Source organism: Mchenga conophoros, linkage group LG7, assembly GCF_057382185.1.
Source record: "Mchenga conophoros isolate Kocher_MC1m ecotype Shallow Benthic linkage group LG7, M_conophoros_male_GT1.1, whole genome shotgun sequence".
Lineage (NCBI taxonomy): Eukaryota > Metazoa > Chordata > Actinopteri > Cichliformes > Cichlidae > Mchenga > Mchenga conophoros.
In genome coordinates, this window is record NC_140532.1 from 59,553,373 (window position 1) to 59,571,790 (window position 18,418).

The following is an 18,418-nucleotide window of genomic DNA, read 5'->3' on the forward strand; positions in this document are numbered from 1 at the left end:
CACATCTGCCACAACATTTACACAGGAAGGAAAAGAAAAAGCACAATTCCCAATAACCAGCAGCATTTAATATCAAAGCCATACAGCACAGTTTTCAGTTTTATAGTTTTATTGAATTGCATCACTCTACATCATCTAGAATTTCAACAAGATATTCTTTAAAGACCAAATATAATACTTGCATCCCTGCAATAAGTCTCTACACTTAAGAAGAGAAAGCTTTTTTTTTTTTTTACTGAAACATACATTAAGAATTAATATTTAATTAAACATTGCCATAAAAGTTATGTTCATTCTTGAATGCCATTTTTCTAGTCATATATTTTATATAATAGATTTAAGTCTCTGTCTCTTTCATAGGAATACTAGAAAACAAAGAAGGTAAGAAATGCACAAAACCCATTGAGTAGCATTGCCTAATACTACAGCAAAGAAGTTACTGGACATTCAGTTGACATGCACTCAGTTGAAGAATAGAAAAGAACACAGCCATAGAAAGGAAGAGTTATGGCCATGATGTCGGTCAGTTTGGCAAATTACTGATTGGCTTGTTCTCTTGGATAGACTCTAAATAAAAGATGGATGTAGCCTGCATGTCTTGAGTGACGGCAAAGGGAGCAGTCTTTATATAGAAATCTCAGATAATGAGACTTGGTTCTACCTTGCAAGGGAAGCCAAATATTGGGTTCATGCCAGCTGCACTCTGGTGTTCTTGGGAAGTTCTTTTTAAGGTGTTTGTTCAGTCACCATAGCAAAGGTTGCTAGTGGTTCAGAGTAGTTGGGGTATATATTGCAATGGCTAAGGAGGTCATTTGTGTAGAGCTTAAAGTGCTTCTTTGGTTTGCAATACTTGTGATGGTAGGGTAGGTCATGATCACCCATGCAGATTGTATTTCCTACTCTGTGCCTTTAGGGCCAGGTTGAGTTGGTTTTACAAAGGATCTAGATAGAGGAGCTCCAGGTTCGTGAAATACATTCTGTCTGATGTATCTGCAGAGCAGGGTGGAGACAAATGCTGCACTGCATATGCCTAAAACTTGTTGATGACCTTCAGGATATCATTTTTAAGAACCCATCTTAAAAACCGAAGACCAACATTGTGGTTAATGCCATTCTCTCATGACTTTAGTTTTTTGAGTGTTTGCCTTGGGTGAAAAGACTGGCACTGGCTAGCTATTGTGTTTAAGGTGAACTAACTGAATTGAGCGATTCTGTGAATCAGGCCTGCATCCCATCATGCACTTGCAGGAGGAAGGAAAGGAGTCTGGCTGGCATCATAGAGCCACAGGCAAGAACCGATTGGTGACATCATGGTGGCTATGACCATCTTTTATGTATAGTCTATGGTGTCACGTTTATGGTGTCTATGTTAGGTTTCTTGAGGTAAACCAGGTAACATGTTTCCTGTTTACCAGTATCACAACAATTACATAAACTAATCCACGCCTACAGAAGGCCTGATCTCAACATGTTGTAGGTCCTCTGCCGTTTAATCTTTTCACAATGTTACCAGGAAACGTTCTGCTCAGCCATGCTTCAGTACATTTCAGTGGCATAACTCTTTCATTGTATGACGAAGCACGGGTTGCACTGAGAAGTAGGAGGATAGAAAAAGAACAGGTTGCACAGTCTGAGGGACATTCAGGAATGTATCAACAGGAAACAGTACTGGTGTTTCTGACCATTCACTTACTATCGATCTCATATACACAACCCAGCCAAGCTGGGCACAATGTACACAAAGGGAGATCCCTTAATTAGAACATGTGGGTTGCACTCAGCCAGGCTTGAGTACTGTAAATCTATGGCTATCAGTATAGTAAATCACTTATATGTAAACACTAATCCATGCAATATGGCTTTGTTTGTATTGAGAATACAGTAGCTCCTTCTTGAACGCAAATAGGATTGGAGTTTGAGATATATATGTATATGTTGGGGTTTTTGTTCCAACAAGTGAGAGGTTAAATGTACCCTGTGAAGTTTTCTTGTCAAAGTATTGTGGTTTTAATATTAAGCAGGTGGTTATTGGGTAACCTTTCACCTTGTGGGGTTAATGTAGTAACTGCATACACTATACAGGCTGTATTAACAGATCAAGTCAAACCTGACCACCTCAAGGTACTTTAAGTGTTTAAGTGGTCTTCTTTTCAAGCTTTCAAGGCTACCTTAACTTGCATGACGGAGAACCGACAGACACATCTCATGATCAATGTACTTTTTGTATTTTGCAACTTAGTCTCTACTTAGTTACTTAAGGTTTTGATACTTTAATTTCAGAAGTCAGATAATTGCAGAAGTCACTGCATTGCTGAATTCCTCTGAAAGACTTGGTTTTGAAACTTTATCAGGTCCAGATTAGCACCTAGATTTATTCTTAAACCCTGCAAATTTCATTTTAGTTGGACCATTTCAAAACAACAAGTTAGATGATAAGTGGCACAGCAATAGTCCCTCTTACGCTGCTTTCTTCCTTATAAAACAAAGCAGATCTCTTTATAGCCCAAATCATACACTGTTTAACACATTCATTGCTATATTTGTGAAATCTCTGCTCTTTAATGCTGTTAGTGGTCCAAACTTCCACAGGGTACCTTTAAAAGAGACACTCACAGGTTGGTAAATACATTTTCACAGATAATGCAATACTGCTTTTGCATGCCTGTTCTACAAGCCTATTGTTATACATATTTCTGTTACCATATATGTAATAATGTTCAACACTTCCACGTGTCACACAGTCATGCCCCGCTGAGCGCAGCCCGGAGTTCTAAAAGTAGGTAACAATCAACATTAGTGTCAGTGTAGCTGGATCCCCGCTCACTGCCACCACAGTGCCAGCAGATGACAGACTCGCTGTCTTCACAGGTGAAGAGAGAATAGACTCAACAGTGAGGTGGATGGCAAGATGGCACCTTTGAAAGAATAATGCTGTAACGGAGCAGTGATTCATTAACAAGTCTTTACCCAGTTAGACAGTAATATATCTCTACATACTCTCATCATACTCATTGACCTCTAATATACTCTACTATGCTTAAGTCACAATATTCACTCATTTTTACATTGTGCTTTTTTTAATCTGATTGTTTGACAGTGTGTGTGGGCTGATGTGCAGTGAAGACTGAACTCAGCCGGTTTTCAGACTTTACCGAACAATATCGTTGATGTCACGTCCGAATAATAAGCTCATCTGGGTTTTAATGTAAAGGTCGAATATGTCCGTCCTCCATTTCACCCTGATGTCCTGGAATTTGCAAGAGCTGTAACTTTCCATAATATCCTCCTGTTCATTGACTTTTTTGCACTTAAAGGTGGGTTCAGTAGTGGCAATACATGTGATCACGTGTTCGAGATATTAATGCCGAGGTGGTTCATCTAACTGCTACAGTATGCTAAGTGTTGTGAAGGTTTATTTCAAATTCAAGGCTATTCTTTCAGTGATGTTCAATAGCTGAATAGACCTGTCATCGTGGTAATAATGTCATATATTAATGAAACACAATCTGATGTCTACACCGAAAGTGGGGAATTCTCTGCTTACAGGGAATTTAAAATGCATCAAAAAGAAGTTGCCTTTTAAAATCCTTTACCTGCTCAACCATGTGGTGATGTTTAAGGCTTTATATTCAGTGTTCTTCATATATCTGTTTCGGATGGTAGCTATTTGGATTCAAACAAACAGGTTAGAGAAGCTGCAGCACCTGTGAAGCTACTGCCACTTTCACTGAGGATAAGATTTGTACCATAGCACTAAAAGATGTCAGTAAAGGCAAATATAATCATAACAGAACAACATTTTCATATGTACAATCTCCACTAGACTTACACAGCTAATATAAGCAACCCATCACCAATTCAGACAAGGAATGCATGAACAGAAGGCAAAAATCAAACCGTGTTTATCTGCATGGAGAACACTGAGGTGCTGCCTGTCTCTCTAAGCAGTCGCTTTCTCAAGGTAGCGGGCGTGTCGCGTCAGAAACTATCCCTTAAATGTGTTTAGTTAAAATAAAACTACACCGAAAAACACCAGCGGGAATTTGTGTTAGCATCTACACATGCAAATCCTTGAGAAGAACTGACATCAGCTGGCCTTCTTCTACTGGTGCCAGGTTAAAACGACATCATTCTTCACAGGGATTAGCTGTGCTTTAAAGAAACAGTACCGTGTAACAGCCAGTAAACCATCAGAGACATTACCCTCAGAACAGCCATTGTATACAGAGTGAATGTAAAAGAGATTAAGAGAGTGAACAGAACAAACGAAGGCAACAAAATCGGAAAATTATGGAGGAGATAAAATATACTTGGTCATTATAAGATTATTAACCTTAAAAGGTGGCCTTATGGGGTCATCTACTGATTGTTATGTGAGGATTTAAAGTTACTACTGGAACCACTGCTCTATAATAGCACATCTGTTTCTTTCCTATTCATGAACTGGTGAACAGCTGGAACTGTACAGTAAAATGACCGCATTATTCTACCCTTCAGTGGTTCTTCTCTCATATTAAAATCACTTGTTTATTCAGAGCCAGTGTTCACTTTCCCAGATAAAATTCTAGGCTAAATGTCATATTTAAATGGCTTTGGGTAAATAACATCCATAAGAGAGGACAGCTAGCTAAAGACTTCTCCGTTTTCCTGAGAACGCAAACTAATCTGTCAACTAGGTATTTCGAGTCTTCATTTTAATGTCATGGCTGATGCGAGGGTAATTTGGTCAGTTATGAAATAAATAAATAAACAAAAGTCTGCGATATATTCACAGATATAATAAGCAGCTACTATAAAGTGACAGCTACACAGATGAGCTATCTGTGGTGATCAGCTGCATTCCCAAACTGACTACTGAAAAGCTGCTACATGGAAAACTCAACCTTCGGGGTCCTTGCTACATGACAATCTCCACCTTACAGTGGCTCAAAGCTATTAGAAACATGTACATGAAGTAATCCACAATCTTGAAATCCAGCAAACTACCATGATGAGATGCAAACATGTTTTAGTAATCTCACGTTGTAAAATGCACTGTTTGTTCAATTTTCACCGCAGTTGACACCATTCATTTGCACTATGTAAACATGTACTTACAAAAAGAGTTGAGGGAGTTTGGGGGTTGTGGGGATTGGGGTGGGTGAAACAGAGGAGAAAAAAAGGTTTTAGGGCTGGAGGGGAAGGAGTTAAAGAAGTGAGGAGTGTCAGGAGTCTTGGCGTGTAGTCGAATATCTTCATGCTCAGTCCCTGTTCACGCTGCACCAGACGGCTGCAAATAGAAAGAGGGATGACGAGTGAGAAAAAGGTTCGAAAGGAAGGAGTTTTTAAAGAAAGCGTGCCTCAGAGTGAAAAAACAATGTGGAGAGTGAGCAAAAAAAATGGATTGAATGGAAATGAGAAGAAAGCAGAACAGGCGTGGGGGAAAGAAGAGCGCCAAGAAGAGAAATGGACAAAAAAGTGATTACTAGACAATAAAACAGGCAGTCAGCCAAGTATCAGCTGGGTCACTGACAGTCTGCGACTCGGCGCAGGGATGCCTGCCAGCATCAGTTGTTTTGGATGAAGCAGATTCCAAAGCCAGGTTTCTGTAGATAATGCCTATAAATTTTACATAACACATCCAGGGTTGTTGAACAAACTAATCACTTTCTCAGCATTATATAGAACACTTGCTCTGCAACTGTGTACTATTGCATCACACCTTTATAGTAATATTAGCACATATTGTGTTATCTCAGTATCACCTGCACTACTGATAATTCTACTACTAGGGTAAGTCAGCAACTGCTCAGGAACCCCAAGAAACAGATTTTGGATCCAAGTTGATCAGAAAGAATCTGATGTAAATGTTCATGAAAATTTAAAGGAGTAACTAGTTCGATGAAAATTGGTAGTGTATTTTTTTTTAATGCACCACAACTAACAACCATGCAGAAATAACATTCTGTATATGAATTATATTAAACTGTATTTAGACATAACCTCCGACTATGACATGACCTTCTGTGAACTTAAATCAGTATATTTCTCTGATGTTCTAGACATACAAGACAAAATGAGGATTCATCAATAATCATAATGGCAGATTTAGATTTATTTATTAATCTTGTAATGATACCAAAAAATATTTTGATGTTCCCACTGTTTGTCTTTAAGTCATCCTCCGTTCTCTGTGGTAGGAAGGTTGTTCCTGAACTTTTTTTTCGGTCTCTTTATGTAAACTGACTTTATACTGTTGAGGTCAGAGCTCAGTGGGGGCCATACCATCTGCTGTAGTACTTTAATGTCTCTGCCTTTATGTTTGGAGTCATTATCATGCTGCAGAATTATTTTGAGACCAAGTGGAAGAATGTGGGGTTCCTAAAACTGCATATTTCTGTGTGCCCAATGTCGGCTGGCACATCAGACTGCGCACAGTCCATATACTGAGTTCACAGTTTGCATAGGTTTTTGTAACTTCAAAATAGGGAAGGTACATACTACAAGAAAAAGCTTTTGTGTTTCTGTGCATGGAGTGAAACTGTGGAACAGTTTGAATATGGAATTGAAGCAATGTCCAAACATAAAACAATTCAAAAAGAGTTATAAAGATCTTCTTGAACTATAAAGAAAGGGAAAATGTGTAATTTCATGAAACATTTCATGATGTGATATTATATAGTGTATATATCAGAAATCTGTTTGTTATTTCTATTACAGATTATATCAGTAAGGAAGCTGACTAAATATTAACTGATAACTTATGGCGAAGGGGTGGGATTAAATAGGCGTGTACTTCTTCCCACTCCCTTTCGACATGTAACTGAATCAGAACAGAAGCAATATTGAAATGTATTAACTTTATTTTGTGTAGTATTTTTTTCTCTCTTATTTTCTTTGCTAAATGTACCTGTTTATTGTTTACATGATCGAAATAAATTGACAAACAAACATTACAGGCAACAAAGATTGACCTTTCTTACATGTAACTGTAATATTGTACAAGCAGGCTTGTAAGTATCTGAAAGGATTATTTATCACTGCAAAAGAGGAAAAACTTGGCAATTTTACTTCAAATGTGTAAAAATCAGAGAAAAAGGAAACTTTGTCTTGTCTTCTTTGTGTTCTCGAGAAAATATCACAAAGTATTTCAAATCCAGATATCGTTCTGGTCATTGGTCCCAATCCACAAATGGTTTGGAGGACATTTCAGCTGCAGCGTCACACTGCTTTTGTTTTATTCTCTAGTTGTACTGTTTTACCACTGACCTGGCACGGCTACAGAGGACACAGCCTCCGGCTGGCACAGTGTATCCACCTTCACATGCTGAAAGGCTTTGTTGGGAGCCGACTGGAGGTGCCTGGAATCAGAGGAGAGCATGCACACACTAAATGACACACAGCATTTCTGTATGCACACATCTGTCTTGACTTTGCATACAGCCTCTCAAAAGCACACATGGACTCTAATCACTTTGCACGGCCCTTAGCCTTTACTGTAAGATTTGAAATATTAATGGTGGGGAGATGCTGTGAGCAGTGGAGCAGAAACTTGGATCAGCAGGCAACTACATCAGCAGCCTCTCCTTGTGCCCAGAACCATTACTAAATCACAATGACCTGAAGCAACTTGAGTGATTCAGCAACTCTGGAGCACGTGAATGGCTGAACAATGTTAATTAAATGTTGGAGGATTTTTTTCAAACAGGCTCACGGCAGTAATAGAAGAAAAGTGAGAGCTCCTTTTATTGGGTGATCACCAATCAATTAGAACAGGGATAAGAAGGAACGGCGTGCTCAGCTCCAAAACACTTTCAGGGGACCAAGAGTGCTGACTCAAAGGCAATATCCTAAACAATATGAATGTCTGCGCTCAGTAATGACTTTTAATGCTTTCAAAGTGGAAAGCATTAAAAGTTTTATCTGTATCTATTCCTAAACAAATGGAATTCTTGGCTTTGGATATTAAAATAGTAAAGTCTCTTTCTATAACAGTTGTTGGGTGCTATAGGCCTCCGTCTGCTGTAAAGGAAACTTTATTATCTCTAAAGCATCTTCTGTCCAAATTAAAATATAACGAACTTCTATTGGCCGGAGACTTGAACTGGGACTGGCTGAATATAGCTTCTGATGAATTTAAATCCTTCTGTGACTCTGTTAATCTTAGCCAGTTGGTCAACCTACCTACAAGGCCAAATATAAAGAGTCCTGACAAATCTACTTTGATTGACCTAATTCTAACAAATGTCCCTCATAAGTTTCTGTCTCTAGGCGTGTTTTGTAATGATTTAAGTGATCATTGTGTAGTTGCTACCAGTAGGAACACTAAAATCCCTAAATGTAAACCGCGTATCATCTGTAAAAGAAATTTTAAAATATTTAATGAGCAAGCGTTTCATTATGACTTGTCTATGGTAAATTGGGAAAACTTGAGTCTGATACCAGACATCCATCTGGCTTGGGCTTATTTTAAAGAAATTTTTATGAAGATTTTAAATAAGCATGCACCTGCCAAAAAATTTAGGGTCAAGGGACGGGAGAACCCTTGGTTTTCATCGGAATTATCAGAGTCCATCCATCAGCGTAACGTGGCATGGGCAAAAGCTAGGAAAAACGATTCCCTGACTGACTGGTTAGACTTCAGGAAATTAAGAAACAAATGCACGACACTTATCAAGAAAGCTAAGTCAGAATATTATTTATCTGTTACTACAGAAAACCTCAATAACCCTCAGAAATTTTGGAAAGTAATTAAGTCCTTATCTATAAATAAAATATCACAGGCTCTTCCAAAATTCATTTTAAAAGATTCTGTCCCAGTTTATGACAGAACTGAGGTCTTAAACAGCTTTAACAAGCACTTTGTAGCTACTGGTTTTTTATTTAACTCTGTTGGAGCAGCCCCCATGATTCCCTGCACAGAACCCCAAACATATATTGGGGAGCTTTTTGATTTTTCTCCTTTTTCTGTCCAGGAAGTGCATAAAGCTCTTAAAGCCTTAGATCACAGGAAACCCCCAGGGCCAGACTTAATAGAGCCCTATTTTCTGAAAATAGCAGCTGATTACATTGCACAACCTCTTACGATCCTTTTTAATCTTTCAATCCAAAATAAAGAAATTCCACTTGTTTGGAAGTCTGCTTTTGTTACGCCAATATTAAAAGGAGGCGACCTGGCCATTTTGACTAATTACAGGCCAATATCAAACTTGTGTGTTTTGGCAAAAGTCCTTGAGTCTCTTGTCAGTGAGCAATTAAAAGAGTTCTTGTACTCTAATGAAGTTCTTTCAAAACTACAATCTGGGTTCAGAAAACAGCATAGTGCTGTCACGGCTGCCACAAAAGTGATAAATGACATACTTGTTGCTCTTGATAAAAAACAGCACTGTGCTTCTCTCTTTATTGACCTGTCAAAAGCTTTCGACACTGTGGATCACGCCATTTTAAAGCATAGGCTTCTTTCTTTGGGGCTGTCTAGACATGTTGTCTCCTGGTTTACTAATTATTTGAGTGACAGGACTCAATGCATTAAATGTGAAAATCTGTGCTCAGAACTTTTGAATATTCACACTGGGGTGCCACAGGATTCAATTTTAGGACCTCTGCTGTTCATCATGTATATAAATGATTTGGGACAAAATGTGTCCAATGCTAGTATGCATTTTTATGCTGATGACACAGTTATTTATTCCTTTGGCTCAAACTTTGAAAAGGCAATAGAATCGTTGCAGAAAGCTTTTGACGTGGTTCAGCACACACTTCTGGAGCTGAAATTGGTTCTCAATGCTGAAAAGACAAAGCTAATGTTGTTTTCAAACATGAAGAGATTTCCTCAAACTGTCCCCTTGGTGTCCACTCTTGAGGGAAACCTCATAGAAGTGGTGCATACGTATAAATATCTTGGCTTTTTAATTGATGATTCTCTGACCTTTAAACCTCACATAGACAATCTTGTGAAAAAACTCAAACTAAAATTGGGATTTTTCTTTCGAAACAAATTTTGCTTTTCTTTTGAGACAAAAAAGCGTCTTGTAAATGCTACATTTTTATCTGTTTTAGATTATGGTGATCTGCTGTACATGAATGCTTCCGCCCAGTGTCTTCATAAGATTGACTCAGTTTATCATGCCTCCTTACGGTTTATTACAAACTGTAGGGCCTTGACCCATTGTTGTGATCTGTACGCTCGAGTGGGATGGCCTTCGTTGTCCTCCAGGAGGTTTGCTCACTGGTGCATCTTTATTTATAAGGCCCTGCTTGGACAAATGCCCACCTACATTTGCGATCTGCTCACACGGAGAAGTACTGTTTCTTACAGCCTGCGTTCAAGCGATCTTTTATTGCTCAATGTTCCATTTGCCAGAACTGAACTGGGAAAGAGGGCTTTTACTTATGCTGCCCCTTTCACATGGAACATGATGCAAAAAGACTGGAAGATAGCAGATCTTATTTCATTAAATGCTTTTAAGTCCAGATTGAGAGAGCCAGAGAAAAATGTTTTTAAAATGTAATTGTTATTTATAATATGTATGTAACTTTGGAATTTCAACGTGTTGTCACCTCTTGGCCAGGACTCCCTTGCAAAAGAGGTTTTTAATCTCAATGGGACTTTTCCTGGTTAAATAAAGGTTAATAATAATAAAAAGTGGATCAGCACGGGGAATGAATCACTTTGAGGCTGTTCTCCGTGTTTACAGATGCTTCATTCTGTCAGTTGCTTTGGATCAATGGTTGGAGCCTGGGTTCGGAAAATGAAAAGTTCTTAATACTGGCACATGTGACGGATAGAGCTCAGGATTAAGAATAAAATTGGAGCCAAAAACGATTAAAACTCACCTCTTCCACTCCTCCTCGCCATCCCAGAACTCATAGACGACAAAGGATAAACCATCTGGCAGACGCACTGCAGTCACACTGGAGCAGAGGCAGAGGAAAATGGGAATGAGAGGATGAAAGTGGACAGAAGGTGATATGGAAAGTGACGGGTGAGAGACGTTGGATTCATGATAGAGAACGGTGAAGCAGTGCACATTAAGGATACATTTGTAAAGGAGACAAAGCAGACACGAGATAAGATAAGATAAGATAAGATAGAACTTTATTAATCCCTCGGGTGGGTTCCTCTGGGAAATTCGATTTCCAAAAAAGCACAGCACCGACAGAAGTTACAGAGTTATACACACACACATATATATAAATACAGAGACAATATAAATAAAATATACGAAGGGGATAAATAGAATAAATAGGAATAAAAATAAAAATACAAGTGAATTGCACATTTCAAGTATTGAGTCTATTGCACCGTTGACTATTTACAAAAGTATTGCACAAAAGGTATTGCACAGTGAGGTGAAGAGGCACTACAGCTTAGTTGTTCCCCCCTCCTTTGTCCTCCTGTTTCCCCTCCCTCTCCCCTCCAGAGAGGAGTTAAACAGTCTGATGGCGTGTGGGACAAAGGAGTTTTTAAGTCTGTTAGTTCTTGTCTTTGGGAGAAGCAACCTGTCACTGAACAGACTCTTCTGGTTGTTAATGGCCGTGTGCAGAGGATGCCTGGCATTGTCCATAATGTCCATCAGTTTCTTTAATGTCCTTTTCTCTGCCACTGTCACCAGAGTGTCCAGCTTCATGCCGACCACAGAGCTAGCCCTCCTGATCAGTTTCTCCAGCCTGGATGAGTCCTTCTTTGCTGTGCTGCTCCCCCAGCACACCACAGCATAGAAAAGTACTCCAGCAACCACTGACTGGTAAAACATCCTCAGGAGCTTCCTGCAGATGTTAAAAGACCTCAGCCTCCTGAGGAAGTACAGTCGGCTTTGGGCTTTTTTATACAGGTACTCTGTGTTGCATGACCAGTCCAGTTTATTGTCCACCCACAGCCCGAGGTACTTGTACTTGTTGACCACCTCCACCTCCTCCCCCTCTATCTGAACCGGCAGTGGACCTGCTCTAGACCTCCCGAAGTCCACAACCAGTTCCTTAGTCTTTGAGGTGTTGAGTTGCAGGTGGTTTGTGTGACTCCATGCGACAAAGTTCCTCACCAGACTTCTGTACTCCTCTTCCTGATCATCCCAGATACACCCCATGATGGCTGTGTCGTCTGCAAACTTCTGAATGTGGCATAATTCAGAGTTGTAGCAGAAGTCAGAGGTGTACAGGGTGAAGAGAAGAGGGGACAGCACAGTTCCCTGTGGTGCTCCTGTGCTGCTGACCACTGTGTCAGACGTGATGTCCTTCAGCCTGACGTACTGTGGTCTGTCGGTGAGGTAGTTGGAGATCCAAGCCACCAGGCAGGGGTCCACCTCCATCCTGTTCAGTTTTTCTTGAAGCATACAGGGCCGGATGGTATTAAAGGCACTTGGAAAAGTCAAGAAACAGGATCCTGACCGTGCCTTTTCCCCCATCCAGGTGTGAGTGGGCTCTGTGTAGGAGGTACAGGATGGCATCCTCCACTCCGACACCCGCCTTGTATGCAAACTGTAGTGGGTCCTGGGCATGTTGTACCTGTGGTCGGAGGAGGTTGAGGAAGAGCCGCTCTAGAGTCTTCATAAGATGTGACGTCAGTGCCACCGGTCGGAAGTCATTCAGCTCATTGGGCCGGTTCTTTTTGGGGACCGGGACGATGCAGGATGTCTTCCATAGGGCGGGCACTCTCCCCAGTCGCAGACTGAGATAACAGTTTATATTTCAGAAAATCGCATCTCGGACTTTATTGATGTCACTGCACTTAACACCAAGAATAGCAAATAAGATCTATCAGAGTGTGATCATCAATGCACAGAGGTTATTATGTGGGATGTTATGGAGACATTTTGGATGGTACACTTTGCTGTAATGAACTCGGGCTCCTCCGTATGTATTCCAAAGGAGGGTGAATGTGCACATGGGAACTTTGTCACACTTGGCTAACAGCGTAACTCAGTTTTCACAGCAAGCGCCGCATTTAAAGGCTTCAATGGTAAAAGTGGAACATGTTATGGACATGTCGACATGTTAATGTGTTTTTATATGCCTAACATTTGCCCATTTGACCAACAATATAACGTCCCAAATGGAATTAGGTTTAGAAACAAAAGCAGAAAACGACTCAAAGACTCGGTGCTGTTAATGCCAGCAATTTTCTTTGGTCCATTATATGCACTTGTGCCTCTTGGTAATTTTCTGGCTCTGAAATCAAGCAGCTGTTGACGTGTTTGAGCAGATCACTCTGTGCGGTGCAGTTTCTGCGTGAAATTACACTTGCACGTCTGCCTGCTCGGGGTTAGTCTCAGGACCGGCATGATTTTAATTTTACCTTTCAAGGATTCCAATTTTCATAGTGCGAGCTCAGAGCTTAGCAAAAACTAAAAAGATGATGCTGTTGTGATTCGCTGTGTGGCAGGCAGGAGAAAGAACCAAATGCAGGACTCGGTACACACAGGGATGAACTCAAAAAGGCAGCTTTAGTTTGCTTTAAAACACTAGAAGACGACAAAATAAAACCTAAACTGGAAAACCTGAAATTAAGACTAGGGAACAGGAAACTAGGAGTTACAAGGGAACACGGAGCACAGGAAAACCACACAGCTACGAGGGACAGCTCGACAACAAAACAGGGACGACAGAGGACTAAAATACACATCGGATAAATCAGGGAATGGGAGACAGCAGGGAAACAGCTGGGACTAATTGGGCAGACGAGGTGGGGAACACAGAGCAGGACTATCAAAATAAAACAGGAACCAAAACGTAAGAACTAGAAAACCTCAAGAGGCATAACCAGAATTAAACCAAACACAAGTTAGTATTAATCAAAACAAAAAACAGTGATCAGACTCAGGACCGTGACAGATACAGAAGTCAGTATACTGCTCAGTAGAATCTATATGCTCAAAGTAGTTGGATTATAACTCTGATTCCGAGCTACATCAATGACTTAAAGAAATAAGATAGTATTTTGGGTGATGTCAGCAGACAAAATTACTTCTCTTTTTTTGTAGTTATCATACATGACTGACTTTAAACTACTTTTATCAGATGCTTTACCTCAGGGGTCTCAAACTCGAGGGCCGGTGTCCTGCAAGTGTCCATGTGTCCCTGTTGCAACACACCTGAATAAAATTAGTAGGTCATTTGCAAGAGTATAGAACTTGACAGCATGCTGAAGTGGCAACCCCTAACCTTACTCAAGTAAATGTAAGTGTTTGGAAAAAATGTACTTCTAAAAGTACTTTTATTGCACCATGTTCATTCACTCAGCTGCTGTAACATAAATCAAATGGCTAAATTGCCACCTCAGCATGCAGTCAAGTTCTAATATTATTCAGGTTTATTGCAACAGGGACACATGGAAAAGTTGCAGGACACCAGCCCTCGAGGACTGGAGCTTGATATATATATATATATATATATATATATACACACACACACAAAATAAGGTGTATATATACACACTGTTTAGCAATGTGCTTTATGTCATTATCACCCTGGAAGAGTCCTCTTTTGCTAAACTTCTAAAGGCAGTCATATGGTCCGTTCATATTTTTTGCAATAGGAAATCTCTTATAAACATGATCTATTTTTTGTCTCATGCAGCCACTATATGATCACAGTCTCAGCTCCATCCTTCACTGTGGTGGCCCAGGCCAGATTCATGCCCAGCATGTGGGATTCCTTTCAGCCAAACACATTTATCTTAGTCATATCTAATCAAAGCTGGTGCTCCCAAGATTCTTGTTCTTTATCTGGAATTTTGTGCCAAAGACTGAGCAACTTTTTCCCCCTCTTTTTTTTTTCTTGGACACTTTCCATCGGAGTGGCATTAAGCAATGGTCTTTGCACCATCTGAGCTGCCTCAGTTACTCTGATCTCTATTGATAACCCCTGCGTAGGGCCCAAGCCTTTACCCATCTGTTTTTCAGAGACAGAGTGTACAAGTTGTTCATAAGGTGATTATTTTAAGAGAACACTCCATATGACTCTGATTAGTGGTAGTATGTTTTCTTTTTTACCTCAAAATAACCACGGCCATGGTTCCACTGACTTTTAGTTGATAAATAATCTTCTGTATATTCTTCCCATTCAAGCACAATTTTCAGACAATCACAATACCATCTCCCTTCTTCCAATATTTTCTGTAACCTAACCTGCTTTTATTGCCGGCTGTACATGCAGGCTACCAGCAGTGTGAAAAGACATTACTGTTATGTGTGTGTGTGTGTGTGTCTGCAGGTCTGCTCTAAACCTGTAGAGGGCACTGAGGGACAGGAGCTGCTGCCTGTTAAATCTTTATAGGGTGTCAGAAGAAATAACTTGAATTGTCTGAGCTCTGCTGGAGGATTTAATAGAATTTGTGCTTCTAATCACAACCAAACATCAAATGATAATGAGCAAGGACAGCAGAGACTAAATAAAGTTTATATATTACAGTTAGGCAACGATGAAATTAAAAACTGACAAAGGAGGAAAAAAGGCATTCAGTGGCACACCAGAGACAGAAAAAGACAGAAGTCTTTGCACAGATAATGTGCAAGCTTCCATCTGAAAACCTTGCTGCATTATTTATATTAAGATACCTACAATTACTGTGCTGCTCCCACATTTATTATAAAATAAAAAATATACCACAAAATGCAATCTGGCAATGACAACAAACCTACCTTACTGCTGCACCTGTTTTTCCTTTTAGCCATGTGTGCTTTTTATTGATTGCAATTAGGACTTGTCCTTCATGAGAAGGTGTGACTTAAGTAAGGTTTGTTCTGTCAGGTTGTTAAAGCTCCTACAGACTTTGAAGGACATGATGGGATAATAGCATAACTAATTCTTAGAATACAACAAAAGAATGCTACGATGTTCAGAGCAACAAGGCACAAGGACAAGATTTAACATATCCATCTTCAGGTGCTTTTACACAATTCCTTTGACTATTATGCATCACATTTTTTTACTATGTTTATCTTTTTTCAGCACAGAAACCTTCAGCAGTCTGTTAGTGTGTTTTGCAGATTTTTTTTCTTTCTTGCTCAAACTCGGTCAGGGTTACCCTCCCCAGTCGGTAAAGGCAGGCTGCAGAAAATAAAACCAACAGCATCAAACTGCCAAACCACTAGTCAAACTTCAAAATGCTGTTTATTATGAATGTCAAAGCCCTTAAAATACCAAAGAACCTTGTCTGTAGCTACATTAGTGAGTGAACAGACTTATTTGAAGGCATATTACCTAGTCAAATTGACATATCTTTTTAGTTTAATGATTACTGTGAGGGATATTCATTCCCTATAGTTCAAGAACTTGTCTGGAATTAGTCTGGTGTATGATATGTAGATGTGACAGGAACCTGATCAAACAGCAGTTTGGGTTTTAGAGGTGCATTTAACATCTTTTTTATGTCTGATCCTGGTGCAAAACATCTGGTGATAAGTTGGAAGTACATTAAACAATTGCAGTTATAAACAGCACTTCGGTTAGATGTAGGAATGGTTCTAGTAGAGAACTGGTTCCCAGTAACAATTCTTTGGAATTGTTAGTTTGCTTGCCTATCGATCCTGCTCATCAGTTCCACTTGCTCCTGCGCTACAATCAGATGAGCAGCTCTTAAAGCTGCTATGATCATTGACTTTATATATGGAGCAAATGGCAGTGTTGAATATCTGTGAGGGGATCACTCCTATTGAGAAAAAGAAGATGATTATCAACCAGCTTTGCACTCTCTCAACTCTCTCAGTTTAAGTTGGGAAATTAATTATAATATTAGTCTTGAATGACTCCCAGTATTATTGCTGCTAACAATAAGGATTCTCTGCTACATTTAGCTGTTAAGATTAACACCTCCTTCATCCATGCTGCAGCCCCGTTCAGTGCAGACTGCAGTAACTGGTAGCAGAAAATGTAATGCACCACAGTCAGAACCTTTAAGCTTTGCCAAGGACATATGCAGAACACTGCTATAAACTATGCATACTGTATATTAAGCCGGGATTGGAAAAATCGCAGTGGATATTACAGTCCGTTTCACAGCACCCCAAGGTTCAAAGAGATATGGACGGCAGGTCTGTATCAGTTACAGCACGGGTATATCAGACTTTATACAGGTACAATATTATAAACTGAGTACACATGAGCTGTGCAGCACAGTATTACTATGAACACCTGGGAGTTCAAAGCAATGATTTCATAAAGGCACTCTGTGAGAGCTGAACCTCTGGTGTATGACCTAGAACAGGGGTGTCAAACTCAAATACACAGTGGGCCAAAATTCAAAACTGGAACAAAGTCGTGGGCTAACATTAATATTTATTGAAAAAAAAAATCTTCCTCCAGATATAAGAATGAATCTTTTCTTATGGACTCAAACACGTTTTGCTGAAAAACTGAATATGGAACAAGCAAAGCTTAATACTAAACAATATATATATTAGCTGTATAATACCAGTAGGCCAGCTCTAATAGTAATTTGGCATGGCTTCGCGGGCCAAATGTTATTAGGCTGCGGGCCAAATTTGGCCCGCGGGCCAGAGTTTGACACCTATGACCTAGAACATTCAGAACCAGAGATACAATCAAAGATCAAAGGAGAGAATATTTGAGGGAGCACTTAAGTGTGAAAAACAGTGAGGTCCTGACACTGAAAATGGAACGCATTAAATATTTAAAATCATACTCGTTACAGTGCTCCTCTCCGCAGCACAGCACTTGTAAAAATATGAGTGAAACTTACTGAAAGCAGTCTCTCTGAGCGGAGACGTTCTTCAGGTACTGCTTCAGAGCCTCACAGAACTCACCAAGCTGCTTCTGGGAAACCACCATCTCCTGACGAATCAGCAGCAAAGACTGAAGGAAGAGCAACAGAGACGGCAGTGTCAGTTTTAATTTAACAGCTTACTGTTCTGTTTGTTGTCTGTCTGTTTCTTTATAGTGAAGCTGTATTAATATTTGTACTGTCTCTTTAAAAAGAACATGAAAGCACAGCTTAGGCTTACAAAGTTGCATCTGAACAAACCACAAGACTTCTGGAACAATGTTTTTTGGACAGACAAGACTAAAGTGGAGAGGTGTGGCCTAAAGAGCAGCGCCAAATTTGGCAAAACACAAACACAGCATCTCAGTACAAACATTTCATGCCAACTGTTAGCACGGTGGTGGATCGGTGATGGTTTAGATTGCAGTCACGGAGTCGACCATGAACTCCTGTATACCACAGAATCCTAGAGTCAAATGTGAGGCTGTCTGTCGGCCAACTAAAGCTTGGCCAAAACTGGGCCGTGCAAGATCAAATCAAATCAAATCAAATCACTTTTATTGTCACATCACATGTGCAGGCACACTGGCACAGCACATGCGAGTGAAATTCTTATGTGCGAGCCCCACAAGCAACAGAGATGTGCAAACACAACAACACAAACGAGCAAAATACAAGAATGGCCAACCTGAAACTAATAAATATATGTACAATATATAA

General features: G+C 39.9%; 1 protein-coding gene across 1 annotated transcript in view; it reads right to left on the minus strand.

The window, feature by feature from the left end:
* Positions 1-46: 46 nt before the first annotated feature.
* necab2 (N-terminal EF-hand calcium binding protein 2) overlaps positions 47-18,418 on the minus strand; it is a 146,870-nt gene continuing 128,498 nt past the window's right edge. The window contains exons 10-13 of the mRNA XM_085280523.1: positions 17,678-17,790; positions 10,816-10,893; positions 7,249-7,340; positions 47-5,269 (exon numbers count right to left, since the gene is read on the minus strand). Coding sequence (XP_085136649.1) covers positions 5,241-5,269; positions 7,249-7,340; positions 10,816-10,893; positions 17,678-17,790 — 312 coding nt within the window. The 3' untranslated portion in view covers positions 47-5,240. The remainder of the gene's footprint in view (positions 5,270-7,248; positions 7,341-10,815; positions 10,894-17,677; positions 17,791-18,418) is intronic.